Genomic DNA, 15,035 nt, shown 5'->3' with positions numbered 1-15,035 from the left:
TTCTATAGGGTTGCTATGAGTTGGGATTGGCAGTGAGTTGACTTCTGCGTGACCTAGGATGACACAGAGCTGTGCCTTAGGTTTTCTAAGACTGTAAACCTTTAAAGGAGGGGGCTATCTCACCTGCCATTGAGTGAGTCCCAGTCATCGTTACAGAACAGAGTAGAAATGCCTCTATGAGGTCCCAGACTGTAAATATAAACATTTTATAGGAGTATTAAGCGTCGAGTTTTTTTTGAGGAGTGGCTCGTGGTATCAAATGGCTAACATTGTGGTTAGTAGCAGCCCAACCTGTAAGCCCAACACATCAATAGTCCTTAAAATTCTCAAACTGATTTCCACTGAGTTTATTCTGGCTCAGAGCCACCTGATAGGGCAGGATATAACTATGTCTGTGAGTTTCCAAGACAATAACTCTACCGGAATAGAAAGCCTTGTCTGTCTCCCACCGAGAGCTGGTAGTTTTGAACTGCTGACCTTGTGGTTGGGAGTCCCAAACATAGCCATTATACCACCAGGGAGCAACAAAGCCAAACCTCTCATTTTATATGTGAGAAAACTGAGGCCCAGATTTAAAAAGCAGTTCACTGAAAACAAAAGTGATGGTCTGAAGTGTAAAATGCACCGAAGTCACAGTGAAAAGGAGAATTAAAAAGTAGCCCAAACAGTTCGTCCACAGTAGGTTTGGAGGCCTGCAGCTCCATCTCTAAATTGCATTCCTCTCACCAGGGCCAGGCAGCTCTTCACGTCAGCAATGCCGTTGGCCTTCATACTGCTCAAACTATTCCAGGGTAGCTTGCTTCCAGGGCCCACTTGTTATCTAATCGCTGTCCACGTCTGGTTTTCAGGTCGCTCCGGAACCGCAGGACCTGGCTTTGCAGGGTCGGCTCTACACTTACTAGCTATGTGACCTCTGTCAGGCCACCTCACTGGTCTAAGCCTCACTGCCCTTATCTGTTGTGAGACTTCATGGACTATGTGCATATACAAAGCGCTTAGGACAGCCCTGGCAGAGAGCACACAAGGCACCGGCAAGGTTATTACTATAAAGAGAGACCTTCGCTGCTCTGAAAAAGAGAGACCATTTAAGCACATCCTCTAAAGGAAAATGTCAAACTAAAGTGCACATGAAAAGTCTAGGAAAACAGTAAGTCCTGCAGACGACATAAACTTTTTTTTTAAGTTAACCAGTTAGCCTCTTTGCATGCGGGGCATTGGCAGAAGGAGATGGCCAGGCATTTCTTCCTACTCTGTCTGACTGGCAGCTCTGCTGCAACCTGTTCACCATCATGCCCACAGGCCAGCTTCCACTGATAGAGGAGGGTAGCTGCACACCAGGTTCGCTGGCTGGGAATCAAACGTGGCCTGCCTAAGTGGAAGGCAGGCACCCTGCCCCTGAACCACGAATGTCCCACAGGGGTCACCAGGGTCTGCAAGCAATCATGGAGCAGGCACAGAACCCCATCACATGCATGGTGGTGACATGAGCCAGGGTCTGGCTAAAAAAAATAGGTGCCACCACCACCACCAAGTTTCTTTACCGAGATTAGAAAACAGGTAGGCATTGGAGCAATTGCTGTAGAGTCAGCGCAAACTCATAAGTTCAACCCTCCGCACGTACCTACATGGGAAGAGTCTCGGTGCGAAGTCTTATTTTTTCTTCTCCAACCTGGAGACATCATCAAATACCGTATATGAGCTAATAGGGCATCCTGGGTTTCTCAGGTAAAGGGGCGAACTTACTCCCTGGCTATTTACTGCAGCTTTCTCCTCCTTTCCTCTTCCTCCAGGTTACTAGCAGAGACCTAGCCTTTCAGGAACTCTGCCCAGACTTCTAGCTGTTTAATTAATCTACCCATCCTGAACAATGGTGGTGCTCTGGGTTCGGCACTGGGCTGGTAACCGCAAGTTCTGTGGTTCAAACGCCTCAGCTGCTCTTGGAGAGAAATATGAGACTGTCTCTTCTTGTAAATATTATGGTTTTGGAAATCCTACATTGGGTCCCTAAGAGTTAGCACTGACTTGATGCTAATGGGTTTTTGTTATCCAAAAGCAAAAAACAAAACATCTCAAAGACAGTTACTAATAGTCTATACCCACTTAATAACTCAACCATGTTTATCAGACTTGACAGTGAGCTTTCAGCGTGAGCCACGAGAAAGCAGAAATGCAGTAGGCGCCTCCTGCAGTGTTCACCAGCCATCAGAGGGAACTGAAAGGCCCTGCTGAACCCGCTGTGACCACAAACCGAAACGACCGTGACTGTTCAAATTTCTAAAGGATGAGAGGGTCAGTGTGGGCTGTCAGGGTCTCAGTGAGCCCGGTGGGCACAGGGTGCAGTTCCTGCATGTCACTGTGTGTCACGAAGTTCAATATTTAGCACCGCAGAGCTAGCGCACACAGGACCACTGTGCATCCAAAGTAACTCCACGGCATTTACTGAGCGTCAACTCTGAAGCTCTGGTCTTGGAGTGGGTTAAGGCCTGGACTTGGAACCTCAAAGTTGCTAGTTCAAACCCACTAGCCACTCCCAGGAAGAAGGACAAAGCAGTCTGCTCCCATAAAGAGTGACAGCCTGGGAAACAGCTCTGCTCTGTCCTCTAGGGTGGCCATGAGTTAGAATCGATTGGACAGCAGTGAGGTTTGAGGGTGCGGGATCACTGCACCTGCAAGCACTCTTTGTGCCTTACATTGTTTCATTCACATCACAGCCACCTGAGGTCAGACACGACTATCCCGCCTTTCACACGAAGGAAACTGGAGCCCTGAAAGTGGGGTAACTGACTCAGAGTTGCTTGGGGCGGAAGTTGCGGTCACGATATAAATCCACATGTTCGACTCCGAGAGACTACATGTCTAATGAACTGTCACCCTAAATTGCCCCTAGAAGCTTCTCATGTCCTCAGGCGCCTCAGCTCTGCGCAGTGAGCTAGTTCTCAGTACCAGGAGGTCACCCAGTAGGTTCCTCCTGGGACTCCGACCAGGGAGAGGCTGCAGGCCTGTCCAACTCCCTGCTCTGCTCCCCTGTTGCTTTTGCTCAAGGCGAACTCAGGCCGAGAGTCTCCAAGCCCCCAAGCTGCAGCTCCATGCATTCTTTGACAGATAAATATTCAAATCTCTGGTCCAGAGTTGTTTATCTGTTCCCGGGAAGAGTTGGCCTTATTTATGCATTTCTTTTTCTACTAATCAATCCTCCCCAGGACAGAAAGTGTGCGAGGTGAAAATTCAGCACAGAGCAAATGACCACAGGCACAAACAGAGGAAGGAGGAAACAGAAAAGTAGAAAAAGAATAGTATGTTAAAGAGTAATTATTAGCCATTGGGTTAATGCAAATCAAGACAGTCACTCCCCACCCTGGTCTTGTAGCGGTTATGCCCGTTGGGCTGCTAACCACAAGATCAGCAGTTCAAAACCACCAGCCCCTCCTCGGGGCAAAGACAAGTCTTCCTACTTCCTTATAGAGTTACATTCATCAATCAGAAACCCAGTTCAGGGTGTGCGCTCCCCTTGGATTTTATGCAAATATTGTTAAGCATTTTTTCCCTGAATGGGAGGATGCACCTCACCATTTACCCACCAACAGAAATGTGATCACCTTCTTCCAGGGTCCGTGACCCCTCCCCATCCTGAGTGGATCACTCTGGTGATATGTGTGCCATTAAGCTGATCTGACCTGCACAGGTTGTGGGGCAGCAACTGAAGGGTCTTCTCCCTCCTCCCCACCCCATCTTGAGAAACCGATGCCATCTGAAGTCTCCTCTTTCAACGTGGTGTGTCAGATGTACGTTTAAGGGGGTGATGCGTGGTCCACAGTGTTCGCTCATCAGAAAATGGCAAGGGTAGAGGAGGTGGTACGTGGAGAAAATGTGGTATGAAACTTCAACACAGAAGAGCTGGAGACAGGCTGGAGAGAGGCTTCCTCACAGACCTCTCCAGCACCAAGGGGAAGGGCAGATAGGACGCCTTTCCTTAGCAATAGAAGAGACCAGAGATCATGAAAAGGCTGGGTGGAAAAAGATAAAATCTTTAAACTACCCCTACACTGACTGAATAATTTTGGATCTGAGACAAGGACTCAGCATGAAGCCTGGAGTGCTGGGATGTGCATACCTGAAAGGGGGAAGAGCACTAGTGAGGACCAGCCAACAGCAGAAGGCACACCAGAAAGCCAGTCCGTGGTGGGAAGTCCACCATGGGCCAATAGAAGATTTAGCGTTCTGAGCCTTTGGAAGAGCTCAAGGCCTTTTGGCCTTATTTTCCAAAGTATCCCCCTTCCATAAACTCATTCTTTCTGTTCAAACCTTTTCTCTGACTCTCGTCTGAATTGTGTTCCTCGTCTAAAATTTTCTTGGGAGCGAGCCAAGAACCAAGGAGTAGAGAGGCTTGGAACCCTGAGCCTTCTCCCCTTAACTGTAGGCACCAGTCAGACTCTCTACCTTGTTGCTGGAGAGACTAGAAGATTACATGACCTGAGTGCATTAGTCTGGCTCCCTCTTGGCGTTTATCCTTATAGTAGTAGACTCACACAATAATTGTCCTTTTGTGATTGACTAACTTCATTTACCATGATGGATTCCAGATCCATCTATGTCAAAAGGTGTTTCATGATTTCGTCCATGTTTTTTAGAGATGTGAAGTATTCCGTTACATGTATGTACCACAATTTATCCATTTTCAAGTGATGGGAATTTGGCCTATTGCTATTATGAACTGTGCTGCAACGAACATGGGAGAATATACATATGATGATGGCCTGTCTGTCTCCTGTTTCTTCAGGGTACATGCCCAGCAGAGGTATTGCTGAGTCATGGGGTATTTCTGTTCCCAGTTGTGGTAGGTAGGCCTGTATTGCTTTTGACCTAGTTTCTATCTAGCATTGGTGATCCAGGTCACTTTTTATAGACTACTGGGACTTTAGAGTGTGTTGTTTTGAGGCACACAGCATCATCCTCCATAGGCCAGAAGAATGCAATGTGGAAATCGCACTAAGCAAACTGGGCTTTACCACAAACTTCTCTGTAGCAGATTTAAGGAACGGAAATATGCCCTTGGCCTTAAGGCTGAAACGCCCTAGTGTCAGAAGAAGCAGAGGGCTTCTATACCAAGTTTACCGAATTTGGAAGTCATTGAACTTTGGTCCAAACCTCTTGCTCTGAGGGTGACCAAAGAGTGGCGGCCCAAGATTACCACATATTTCCTATTTACATACCCTCCTTGCTTACTTCTGACAGGTAGCGGTCTGGTAGATGTGTTTCTGCCTTTGTGAATGAGTGTCACTGAAAGTTTTGTCCTATCACCAATGCCCTACGTGTGTGTAAATAACGTCCAGTCCTTTAAGAGTTCAAGCAGGGCAAGTCAACAATGCACCTATTTTGGTCTGAAGCTGACCTATTCTTCTATAGCTTCCGTCTCTCAATAGTGTTTTTAATGATATTGGCTAAATTAATGACACTGTCAGAATTACCGTATGCCCCAGGGGGATCATTTATAAGGTCCTCTATCATAAAATGCCAATAATGTCTCCAAATGAACCAACGACATAAATAAGCCATAGGTATAGGAATGAAGATCAGGCTCCAACTTAATTCAAGCCCTAATTTAAGAGCAATTAATTCTTATGATATTGCCCTATTCCATTATTTGCCTTCATGAAGAGATTACTGAAGAAATGGATGCGGGATGATAGAGCAAAGAGTTTCAAAGAAACCAGATGGTGCCTGGCTATCAGAAAGAATAGCATCTTGGATATTGGGCATCTATCAAGTACTCCCTCAATGCAAGAACACTTTGTTCTAATAATGCAGTATTTTTTGATACTCACCATCCCAACACGATCGCCGAAGACAAAATGGGTCCATAAGCAAATGTGGTGAAGAAAGCTGATGGTGCCTGGCTATCTGGGATCTTAAAGGCATGAAGATAAATAAGCTACTATCTAGCTGAGAAGCAACAAAGCCCACATAGAAGAAGCACACCAGCCTGTGTGATCATGAGGTTTCAATGGGATCAGGTATCAGCCATCAAAGACCCCGAAGAAAAAAATCATATCAATGTGAATTGATGCGGGAGAGTGGAGTACAGACCCAAAGCTCATCTGTAGAGAATTGGACATCCTTTCCAGAAGGGTCACAAGGAAGTGATGAGCCAGTTAGGGTGCAATATAGCACCAATGAAACATATAGCTTTCCTTGAGTTCTTTAATGCTTCCTCCATCCCACTATCATGACCCCAATTCTACCTTACAAATCTGGCCAGACCACAGCATGTACACTGGTACAGATAAGAGCTCACAACACAGGGAATCCAAGACAGATAAACCCCTCAGGACCAATAATGAGAGTAGCAATACCAGGAGGGTATGGGGAACGTGGGGGGAGAAAGGGGTAACTGATAACAATGAGCAACATATAACCCCCTCCCAGGGGGATGGACAACATAAAAGTGGGTGAAGGGAGACATCTGTCAGTATAAGACATGAAAAAAATTATAAATTATAAAGGGTTCATGAGGGAGGGAAGACAGAAGAGGAAGGGGAAAAAAGAGGAGCTGATACCAAGGGCTCAAGTAGAAAGAAAATGATTTGAAAATGATGAGGGTAACATATGTACAAGTGTGCTTGACACATTGGATGGATGTATGGATTGTGATAAGAGCTGTAAGAGGCTCCAATAAAATGATTTTTTTTAAAAGAAGAAGAATAGCATCTAGAGTCTTAAAAGATGGATTTTAAAAAAGCAGTCAACAAAGTGAGACGTCAACTAAGTCCCTAGTAAAGAAGTACGCTAGCCTGTGTGCTCCTAAGTAAATAATAAAATCCTAATCCAAAAGAGGGAACCATATCAGAGCTTAATATGTGATCACCTAGTCTGCAGAAAGTTATGGATGATGGCAGAAAGCTAAACTCTGTTTGCAGGGTGCAAACTGGGTGAAGCAACAGTAAACCAACTCTAACAATCACAGAGTTCTTAGGTACAATTGTACGGTTTTAATATATAAAGATCATAGTAAAGTCATAGAAGATAGATGAGATAGGGGAGAGAGTTAAATAAAGGAGTCAGACACATTTCATGGTAGCATGCTTATCTCCGGAATGGCCATGATCTCAGCAGCCAGGTCAGTGCAGAGAGAGAAAATATATTTCCAATCCTGGCTTATAAACATTTAGGGGATGTGCAAGCCCCCCTGATTACAGGTAACCACATACATAAGAGGAAGGGGTTGTACATTAGGCATATGCGTAATAGGAAGGAGACAAGCTAGGGGTGTACACGCAATGGGAAGGGAAAATACTTGGAGTACACATGTGACAAAATGGGTGGGCCCTAGGTACAAGATGGCAGCTTAACCTTGGTCCTCCTTGAGTTGACTTGATCTTGTCTTTTGGGGTCTCCTTCAGGGGAGCAATCCACTATCCTAATCACCAGGGAGTGGGCCCTCCCTAGGTTGGGACAGACAATAGGGTCTGATTGCTCTAGATCAGGAGTTCTCAACCTGTGGGTCATGACCCTTTGGGGGTAGAACAACCCTCTCACAGGGGTCGCCTACGACCATTGAAAAACACATATTTCCTTTGGTCTTAGGAACCGAGACACCGCTCCTCTATCTGTCTCCAGGTGGGTCTGCCCACATGCAGATGTGCCCACCTAGGAGTACTTGGTGTGAAGACTGTTACCCATGCTACACCATGCTTCAAGACAAAATTTCATTTATTTGTAATTAGAAATAAATATTTCATAATGTATAATTACATATTGTTTGTGATTAATGACTATGCTTTAATTTCATTCAAATTGTATCAATGAAAATGATCCTGCATATCAGATATTTAAATTAAGATTCATAACAGTAGCAAAATAGATTCATAATAGTAGCAAAATTACAGTTATGAAGTAGCAACAAAAAGCATTGTATGGTTGGGTGTCACCACAACATGCAGAACTGAATTAAAGGGTCGTGGCATTAGGACGGCTGAGAACCACTGCTCTAGATGGCTCATTCCCGCAGGGAGGTAACCTCTCAGCAGCTGACTTCCAAATGCCCGGACATTGACCATGTGTTAGCAAAGAGCATCTTAGATTGGTATATAATATGGGGGTGGGGCAACCTGGGGGAAAACCTTTCTGTATCCCACAATCCTCCATTGAATCCCCTCTGACTATAGTTGAGGGATGTGATTAGCCTCACCATCAGACAGAAAGATTGTAGAATCAATTATGGCAGGCACAGTTAGGTTAAAATGTAATCATTTACTTCTCATTCGATCTCCCTTTTAAGCTCGTTAAAAGTTGTTTCCAGTTTTAATCGTTTCTACTTTCCTTTCAATTGACTTTTTCTGTTTTGTCTACTCAGTTTTGTTTGGTTTCTTCCTCTTTGAATTTTGTATGATTTTCTGTGTATGAAATCCAGGATAGGTAAATTGATAGTAAATGATTAGCTGGATGAATAGTTACTTAGGGGTATGGCAGGGAAGGAGGAGGGAGCAGGGGGCTAAGGGTGGGGGGAATAGGGAGCTAAGAACAATGAGCAAGAGAAAATGTTCTGACATTAATTGTGATCATTGCACAACTCTTCTTGATATGATTGAATGATTAAATTGTATTATATGTGAGTATCTACCAATAAACCAATTAAAGAGAAAGGAGCTACAAAAACCTAGAGGGGCAGTTTGACCCTGTCCTATAGGGTCACCGTGAATCGGAATAGACTCACGGCAGTGAGTCAATCCAAGGCCAAGCCAGTGACGGTAGCATTGATTCTGGTATCAAGTTAACCCATGTGTGTCAGCAGGACTATGCTCCGTGTGATTTTCAATGATTGATTTTTCAAAAATACATTGCCAGGGAAGGAGTTGAGGAGTGAACACTATATGTGGGGGGTAGAAGGGAGCCCTCTCTAGAACTGATGATGATTATACAACTCCGTTTAAAAGTGATGTAACCATGGAGGTGGGGGTGGGGAGATGTTCTAAAATTGATTGTGGTAATGATTGTACGACTCTTGTCATGATTGAACTATTGAATTGTGTAATATGTGAATTAAATGCCAATAAAACTGTTTTTAAAAAAACACTTTGCCTAGCCTAGCCTTTCATTCTAGACACCTCTGTGCAGACTCAGACCTTCGACCTTCCAGTTAGCAGTTAAGTTCATTAAGTGTTTGCACCACCTAAGGACACCTCACTCCCAACTTCACTGCCAGTAATTGAATGCTGTCTCATAGTGACCCTGTAAGACAGGGAAGAACTGCTCCAGTAGGTTTCTGACTCCGTAACTCTTTACAAGAGTAGAAAGCCCCATCTTTTTTCTAGAGGAGCAGTTGATGGTTTCAAACTGTTGACCTTGAAGATAACAGTCCCACATATAACCACTGTACCAATAGGGCCCCTGGTCTCACTCCCATAGGATGGCTATAATAAAAAGGCAGCTAATAACCAGTGTTACCAAGGATGCATAAATTGGAACTTTCCTCACAAGCATATCTATGGAATGAGGCATCTACTCTGAGAAACAGACAGTTCCCAAAAAGTTAACAACAATTACCAAATGGCTCAGCATGCAGTTGCACCCAAGAGTACATTATTCAAGAGAAATGTCCACATCACAGCTCCATTATTCACAGTAAGTAAAAAGCAGAAAGAATCCAAATGCCCATCAACCGATAAGCAGATAAGAAGAGGTGCTACTTCCATCCACTGGAACGGCATTTGGCAAGAGAAAAGAATGCAGGAGGGAAGCACGCGGCAACACAGATGAACTTGGGAAACGGTATGTCAAGTGAAAGAAGATGGTCACAAAGCACTACATATTAGCTGGGTCCTCTTCAATGAAATGTCCAGAACAGGCACATCTAGAGCGGTAAAAAGCAGATTGAATGACTGCCTGCGGCTGGCAGCTGTCAGGGAAATGGGGAATGGCTGCTAACGGGGCTGCTGAAAATGTTTTTTAATTAGATAGTGTTGGTGGTTGCCAGAACACCCAAAATCATGAACTGCACACTTGAAATGAGTCAATTGTATGGCATAGAATTATGTCTCAAGAAAGTTATCATTTCTTAAATGATAAAGAGTGGTTAGAAAGAAAAACTACTGTCTGAACTTTGCGAATGAGAAAGCATAATTGCACAAGTGAATAACCCAAACCAACCCAAATCCATGGCCAATGAGTTCATCCCAAATCATAGTGACCCCTCAGAACAGAGTGGAAATATGCGAATGGTTTCCAAGCCAGCCACATCTTTCTCTCGTAGAATAGCTGGTGGGTTCAAATTGTCAACCTTTCAGGGATCAGTCAGGACTAGCTGTTTTAACCACCCCACCACCGTGGAGCACTTGGCAGCAGTGGCAGTGTGGTCCTTAGATTTTATGTCACCTTGAATTTGTTTGAAAGGGTAGGGGTGGAGTCCCACCTGTCAATCAGGTCACAGTCTGAGGACGGCTCCTGAGAGAGACACAGGGGATCCCTCTTCTCTCTCTCTTGCCTTTTGCCTTCCTCCTTGCTGGGACTCTGGGTCTGCCTCCAGGCGTGGACCCTTGTAGGCCACCCGACCCTGAGAGCTGTTGGCACCCTGCCAGGTTTCCACCTCCCTTTAGATCCACGCCACTCTGCACCCACCAGTCTGTGGTCTCCCTTTCCCTTACTTGACCTTTGTAGCTAGCAACCCACTGTGCCAGCAGGGCTCCTGATCATACAGAGACAAGCAACTCTGAGAAACAAAGGCAAAACCATTTCGGAGTGGAGTCCATGGAGTCTCTTAATGTTTGCGACTGTGTTAGATGTCAATATGAGAGTTTTCCAGATGTTAGCAGATACAACATTAAGATAATTTTGGCAACAGAAAACAATGAGATATTCATGGATTTCCTTTACATGTTTAGATCTTTAACTTTGAAATAATTACTAAGACAGTGTAGTGGTGCTGTCAGGGAAATGTTGAACTGCTAACTTCAAGACTGGTGATCCAAACCCACCCACCAGTCGCTCCTTGGGAGAAAGATGAAGCCCCCATAAAGACTCAGGACACCATGTATTGAGTCACCATGAGCCTGAATAACCCTCCTGAGAAGTGAATGGTTTTGTTCTGTCTTCCCACTATGTCCAGTCACCATTCAAATGGGAAATCAGCCTACCTCTTCACTTTAAAAACACCCATGCCTTTAACAGATCCATTGCCCTGGCATTTCTGGAGAACCGTTTAGACTGGAACCAATGAGGTCTCTAACTTTATGTGGAAAGGAGCTGAGTTTAAGTTGGCGAGTATACACAAAAGAAACATTTAAAGAATTTTGCAAAACTTTTTAACAATAGTCTTGGGGGGTAAAGAATGACAAGTAAATTCCTTCACCGTGTCCCCATCCAAGAGTTTAGATCTGAAAGCATGTTTATTTCAAGGTAATTTATGACTTAAAGTGCACTTGCAGAGTCTTCAAAATCCTGACATGTCATATGCCTATGACTCAACTCAGTACAACCTTTTTCTTCCAGAAACCCCCGAGCTCAAGGAAACCCATCCAAAGTTTCCACAGTGCTACATGGTAACTTTTCTCTCTTCCTCTTCCTTCTTTTATTCGGTGCCTTTTTCTGACCTGAATGTCCCAGGACTTAACCAACCTGTTTGTGTTATGGTTGACATAGTTCCCTGACTGAAACAGCTGGTGTCGAATACTGGAGGGCGGCCAGCTGTGTATTTCACTCCGAGGTGGCAAGAGCTCTAGGAATGGAAGCCTGTGCTCGAACAGAATGGACACCCCACATTGGGCTCCCCGCGCCCCACCTTCACCCCAAAGGAGACAACGCTTGCCGGTTCCATTTCAACAGCAAATTGCGTATGAAAATCTGACTGCTTTAAAAAGAAAGATGACTTTTCACGAGGTAATACCAGCCGGAAATGTGCCGATCATTTCTAGTCTTGTCTTTCTCAGGCTCCACGTTCAAGAGAAGCAGCGCCCACATACTTCTCAGACACGTGGGAAGACGAAGCAAGCACGGATGGAGGGGGCAAGAGGCCACTGCTGAAATGGCTCATTCTGAACCGGAGATGACTTCCCCTCTGCAGGCCTCCTCTCCCGCCCCCAAAACACATACTTTTTTTAGTGCAAAGTATGGTTTATGTCTGGTGTATATAAAAATAATCGAGTTTGGGGAAGAAATCGAGTTTGGGGAAGAAACGATGAGTCAAAATCCACTGGACTTTTAGTGCGTGTGTGGGAAGGGGTATTGTGAATGACCTTCCACTCCTGACGATGACCAAAGGTGATCTTTTTACCTGGCAATGGCCACACTGGCATCAAAACAGAAAGCCACCCCTCCGTGTGGCCTGGAATTCAGACAAAGGATACTAGAACACTGGGCAAAGTAGGCTTCACTGCCAGCCCGTCTCGCTTGTTGAGCTTCATTATTTTCCACCCTGCCTGCTGGTCAGCTTCTCCTGAGAGCAGCTTGGTGCTTCTACTATTATTGCTGTTGTGAGTAAACTCAGCAGCAGGGGGTGAAGTAGGGGGAGGGGAGGCTCTGAAGCCTGACTTGAAGTTCACAGTGTTTGAGCGGCCAGCAGGTAACCCTACTCTCCTCTGGAGACCCAAACGCCTGCATCAGTATACCTGATGCACACACCGGAGCTCAGAGCGGCGCTATCAGATCTACCGCGTCCAAACAGGTGAGGGACCTTTCAGGAACCAAGGACAACATCCAAGCCCAGCTCTGTAAGCCCCACCTTTCCGTCCCCCCTCGGAAAAGTTAGCGCACCTCGGCCAACGCTCTCGCTCTGGGTCAGCGCGAAGTCAAGAGGAACCGACTCTGTGCCACAGGACCGTGGGTACGCTCCTCTCTGCAAGCCCCCACCGCACCCCCGCGAGGGACGCGGACCAAACTTATTAAATCCAGGGGAGCAAGACGCGTCTTCTGCTCGGCGGGGAAATTCCCAGCAAGGATCTGGGTGGCAGTCTCTGGATTCCTGTGGGTGCCGCCGTCCCCTCCCGCACGCCCCTCCCCCGCGCCCCTCGGGGGCCACTCACCCGCGTGGGGCATGGTGATGGTCTCGTTGGTGTTAGAGCCCACGTTGAAGATGACCACGGCCGAGGCGTTCTGCAGGAACGCGTTCCGGATCTTGTCCCTGTAGGTGCAGTTGCCCACGGGGATGAGCGCGATCCAGTTCCGGCCCTGGCTCGGGGCGGCGAACTTGGTGTTGGGGTCGCAGGCCAGCCGCTCGTGGGCCGAGCTGGCCATGACCACCTCCCCGCGGGCGTCCTGCTTGGGCGAGTGCTCGCCGTAGCGCCCGCACTCGCTCTTCTCGGTGCGCAGCTGCTCGGCGCCCGCGCCGCCCGCCGCCCCGGGCCCGGGGTCGAGCGCGGGCTCGGCGTAGGTGATGTTCACGAAGGCGGTGTACCACTCCTCCTTCTCGGCCACGGTGAAGTCCAGGCAGAGCAGATGCACGAAACAAAAGGAGAGCAGCCATGTTGAGAGCGCCAGGCTGCGGCACGCCTGGATGAGCGACATCGCCGTCGCGATCCGCCGCGGCCCCGGCCCGCCGCGCGCACCCTCCGCGCCTCCCGCGCCTCCTCCCCACCCGCGGCCCTCGCCTGGCGGCCGCCGCCTCCTCCCGGCCGGGCCGGGGCGCCGCGGCGGGGCCGATTCGGGGCGCGCCGGCCCCGCGCTCTCAGCGGGAGCGCGGCGGGTGCATTCTGCTCGGCAGGAGCCCGGGGGCACGGGGGAAGGGACCCTCGGGTCTGGCTGGGGAGTCCGGCCGGTAAGCGTCCTGCTCCTGCGCCAGGCGGCTCCTTCTCTCCGAAGGGACGCGCCTTCTCCCTGGAGCGTCCGAGGGGGCGGCTTGGTGCCTTCCAGCCCCGGCGGGGGCGGGCGCAACTGCTCCAAGCCCGGGCTGCTGCCGGGGTGTCCCGGCCGCTGCTGCCGCCGAGCGGGGCGGGGGAAAGAAGGCAACTGCGCGGCGTCCGGCGGCGGCTGCTCCCGCTGCGCGCGGGTCCCCCTGGCTGGGGACCGGGCTCTTCGCCTCGCCGCCCGCAGCTCTGCCAAAGGAGCACACTTGCCGCGGGAGGGGCCGGCCCAGGGGCGTGGGGAACGCTCCGGCCGAGGGGAGTATTTGGTGTGTGTGTGTGTGTGTGTGTGTGTGTGTGTGTGTGTGTGTGTGTGTGTGTGTGTGTGTGTGTGTGTGTGTGTGATGTGTGCGTGCGAGGAGGAGCTTAGTGTGATGTCAAACCTGGGCACCACTTGCCCAGCTCCTTCAGTCACTCTTGATGGGCGGCAGCGACCTCTGCTGGGTCTCAGGTTCAAGCCCTGTCTGCTATTGGTTCCAGATGGGGACAGAGGGGGAAAGCGACCCCAGAAGTACAGGGACAATGGTCTTCCCTTTCCAAAATAAAAACAAAACCCCCCAAAAATAAATAAATAACCCAACTCACTCCCACCACGTCAATTCTGAGTCATAGCGACCCTATAAGACAAGGTAGTGCTAGCTAGGGTTTCCAAGACTGTAACTCTTTCCCAGAGTGTTTCCAAGACTGTGACTTTTCCCAGAGTGGAAAGCCACCTCTCTCTCCCACAGAGCAGCTGGGGTTTCTAAGGGTCAACTTTGCAGTTAGCAACCAAATGCGTAACCACTGCCACCATGGCTCCTTTGACAAGAGGAAATGTTTGCGCCCCTTGTGATCAGTCCTTACAGTACTTTAGGATCCCATTTGCCAGGGGATCTGCAAAGAGCTTCCACACTCCTGGGCCCCAGGGTCAGACTGTAAACTTGGCTGAGAGCATGGATTGTCTTTGCACGCTCCTCCTGGAATAAATATCCAGGGCCCTGGCTACAGAACTAGAGAACGCAACAGCATCACCTAGAGCCTTGCTCCAAACAGACTGCTTGGGCAAAGCCTTGGGATTTCTCATTGAGACATCTAGGAATTTGCCTTCTTAGCAAGTTTCCTGGACTTGCTAGGTTTAGTTTAAGCTGCAAAGTCAAACTTTGACAATTCCAACTCGCCAAAGACTGCATGAGACCAAGGTGTGGGTAGCGGTCTGCTTCCGTGAAGCTG

General features: G+C 47.9%; 1 protein-coding gene across 2 annotated transcripts in view; it reads right to left on the bottom strand.

Moving 5' to 3' along the window:
- The window catches only part of RNF150 (ring finger protein 150), a 355,784-nt gene extending 341,645 nt beyond the window's left edge, over positions 1–14,139 (bottom strand). Inside the window, exon 1 of one of the 2 annotated variants that reach the window (XM_075543760.1) lies at positions 13,011–14,139. In XM_075543760.1, the coding sequence (XP_075399875.1) occupies positions 13,011–13,491 (481 nt within the window). In that variant the 5' untranslated portion in view covers positions 13,492–14,139. The remainder of the gene's footprint in view (positions 1–13,010) is intronic. The other variant, XM_075543759.1, reaches the window with a different exon arrangement.
- Between the last annotated feature and the right edge of the window lie 896 nt (positions 14,140–15,035).

The sequence above is a fragment of the Tenrec ecaudatus genome, chromosome 3 (genome assembly GCF_050624435.1).
Source record: "Tenrec ecaudatus isolate mTenEca1 chromosome 3, mTenEca1.hap1, whole genome shotgun sequence".
NCBI lineage: Eukaryota > Metazoa > Chordata > Mammalia > Afrosoricida > Tenrecidae > Tenrec > Tenrec ecaudatus.
This window is presented reverse-complemented; position numbering and strand designations above follow the sequence as displayed.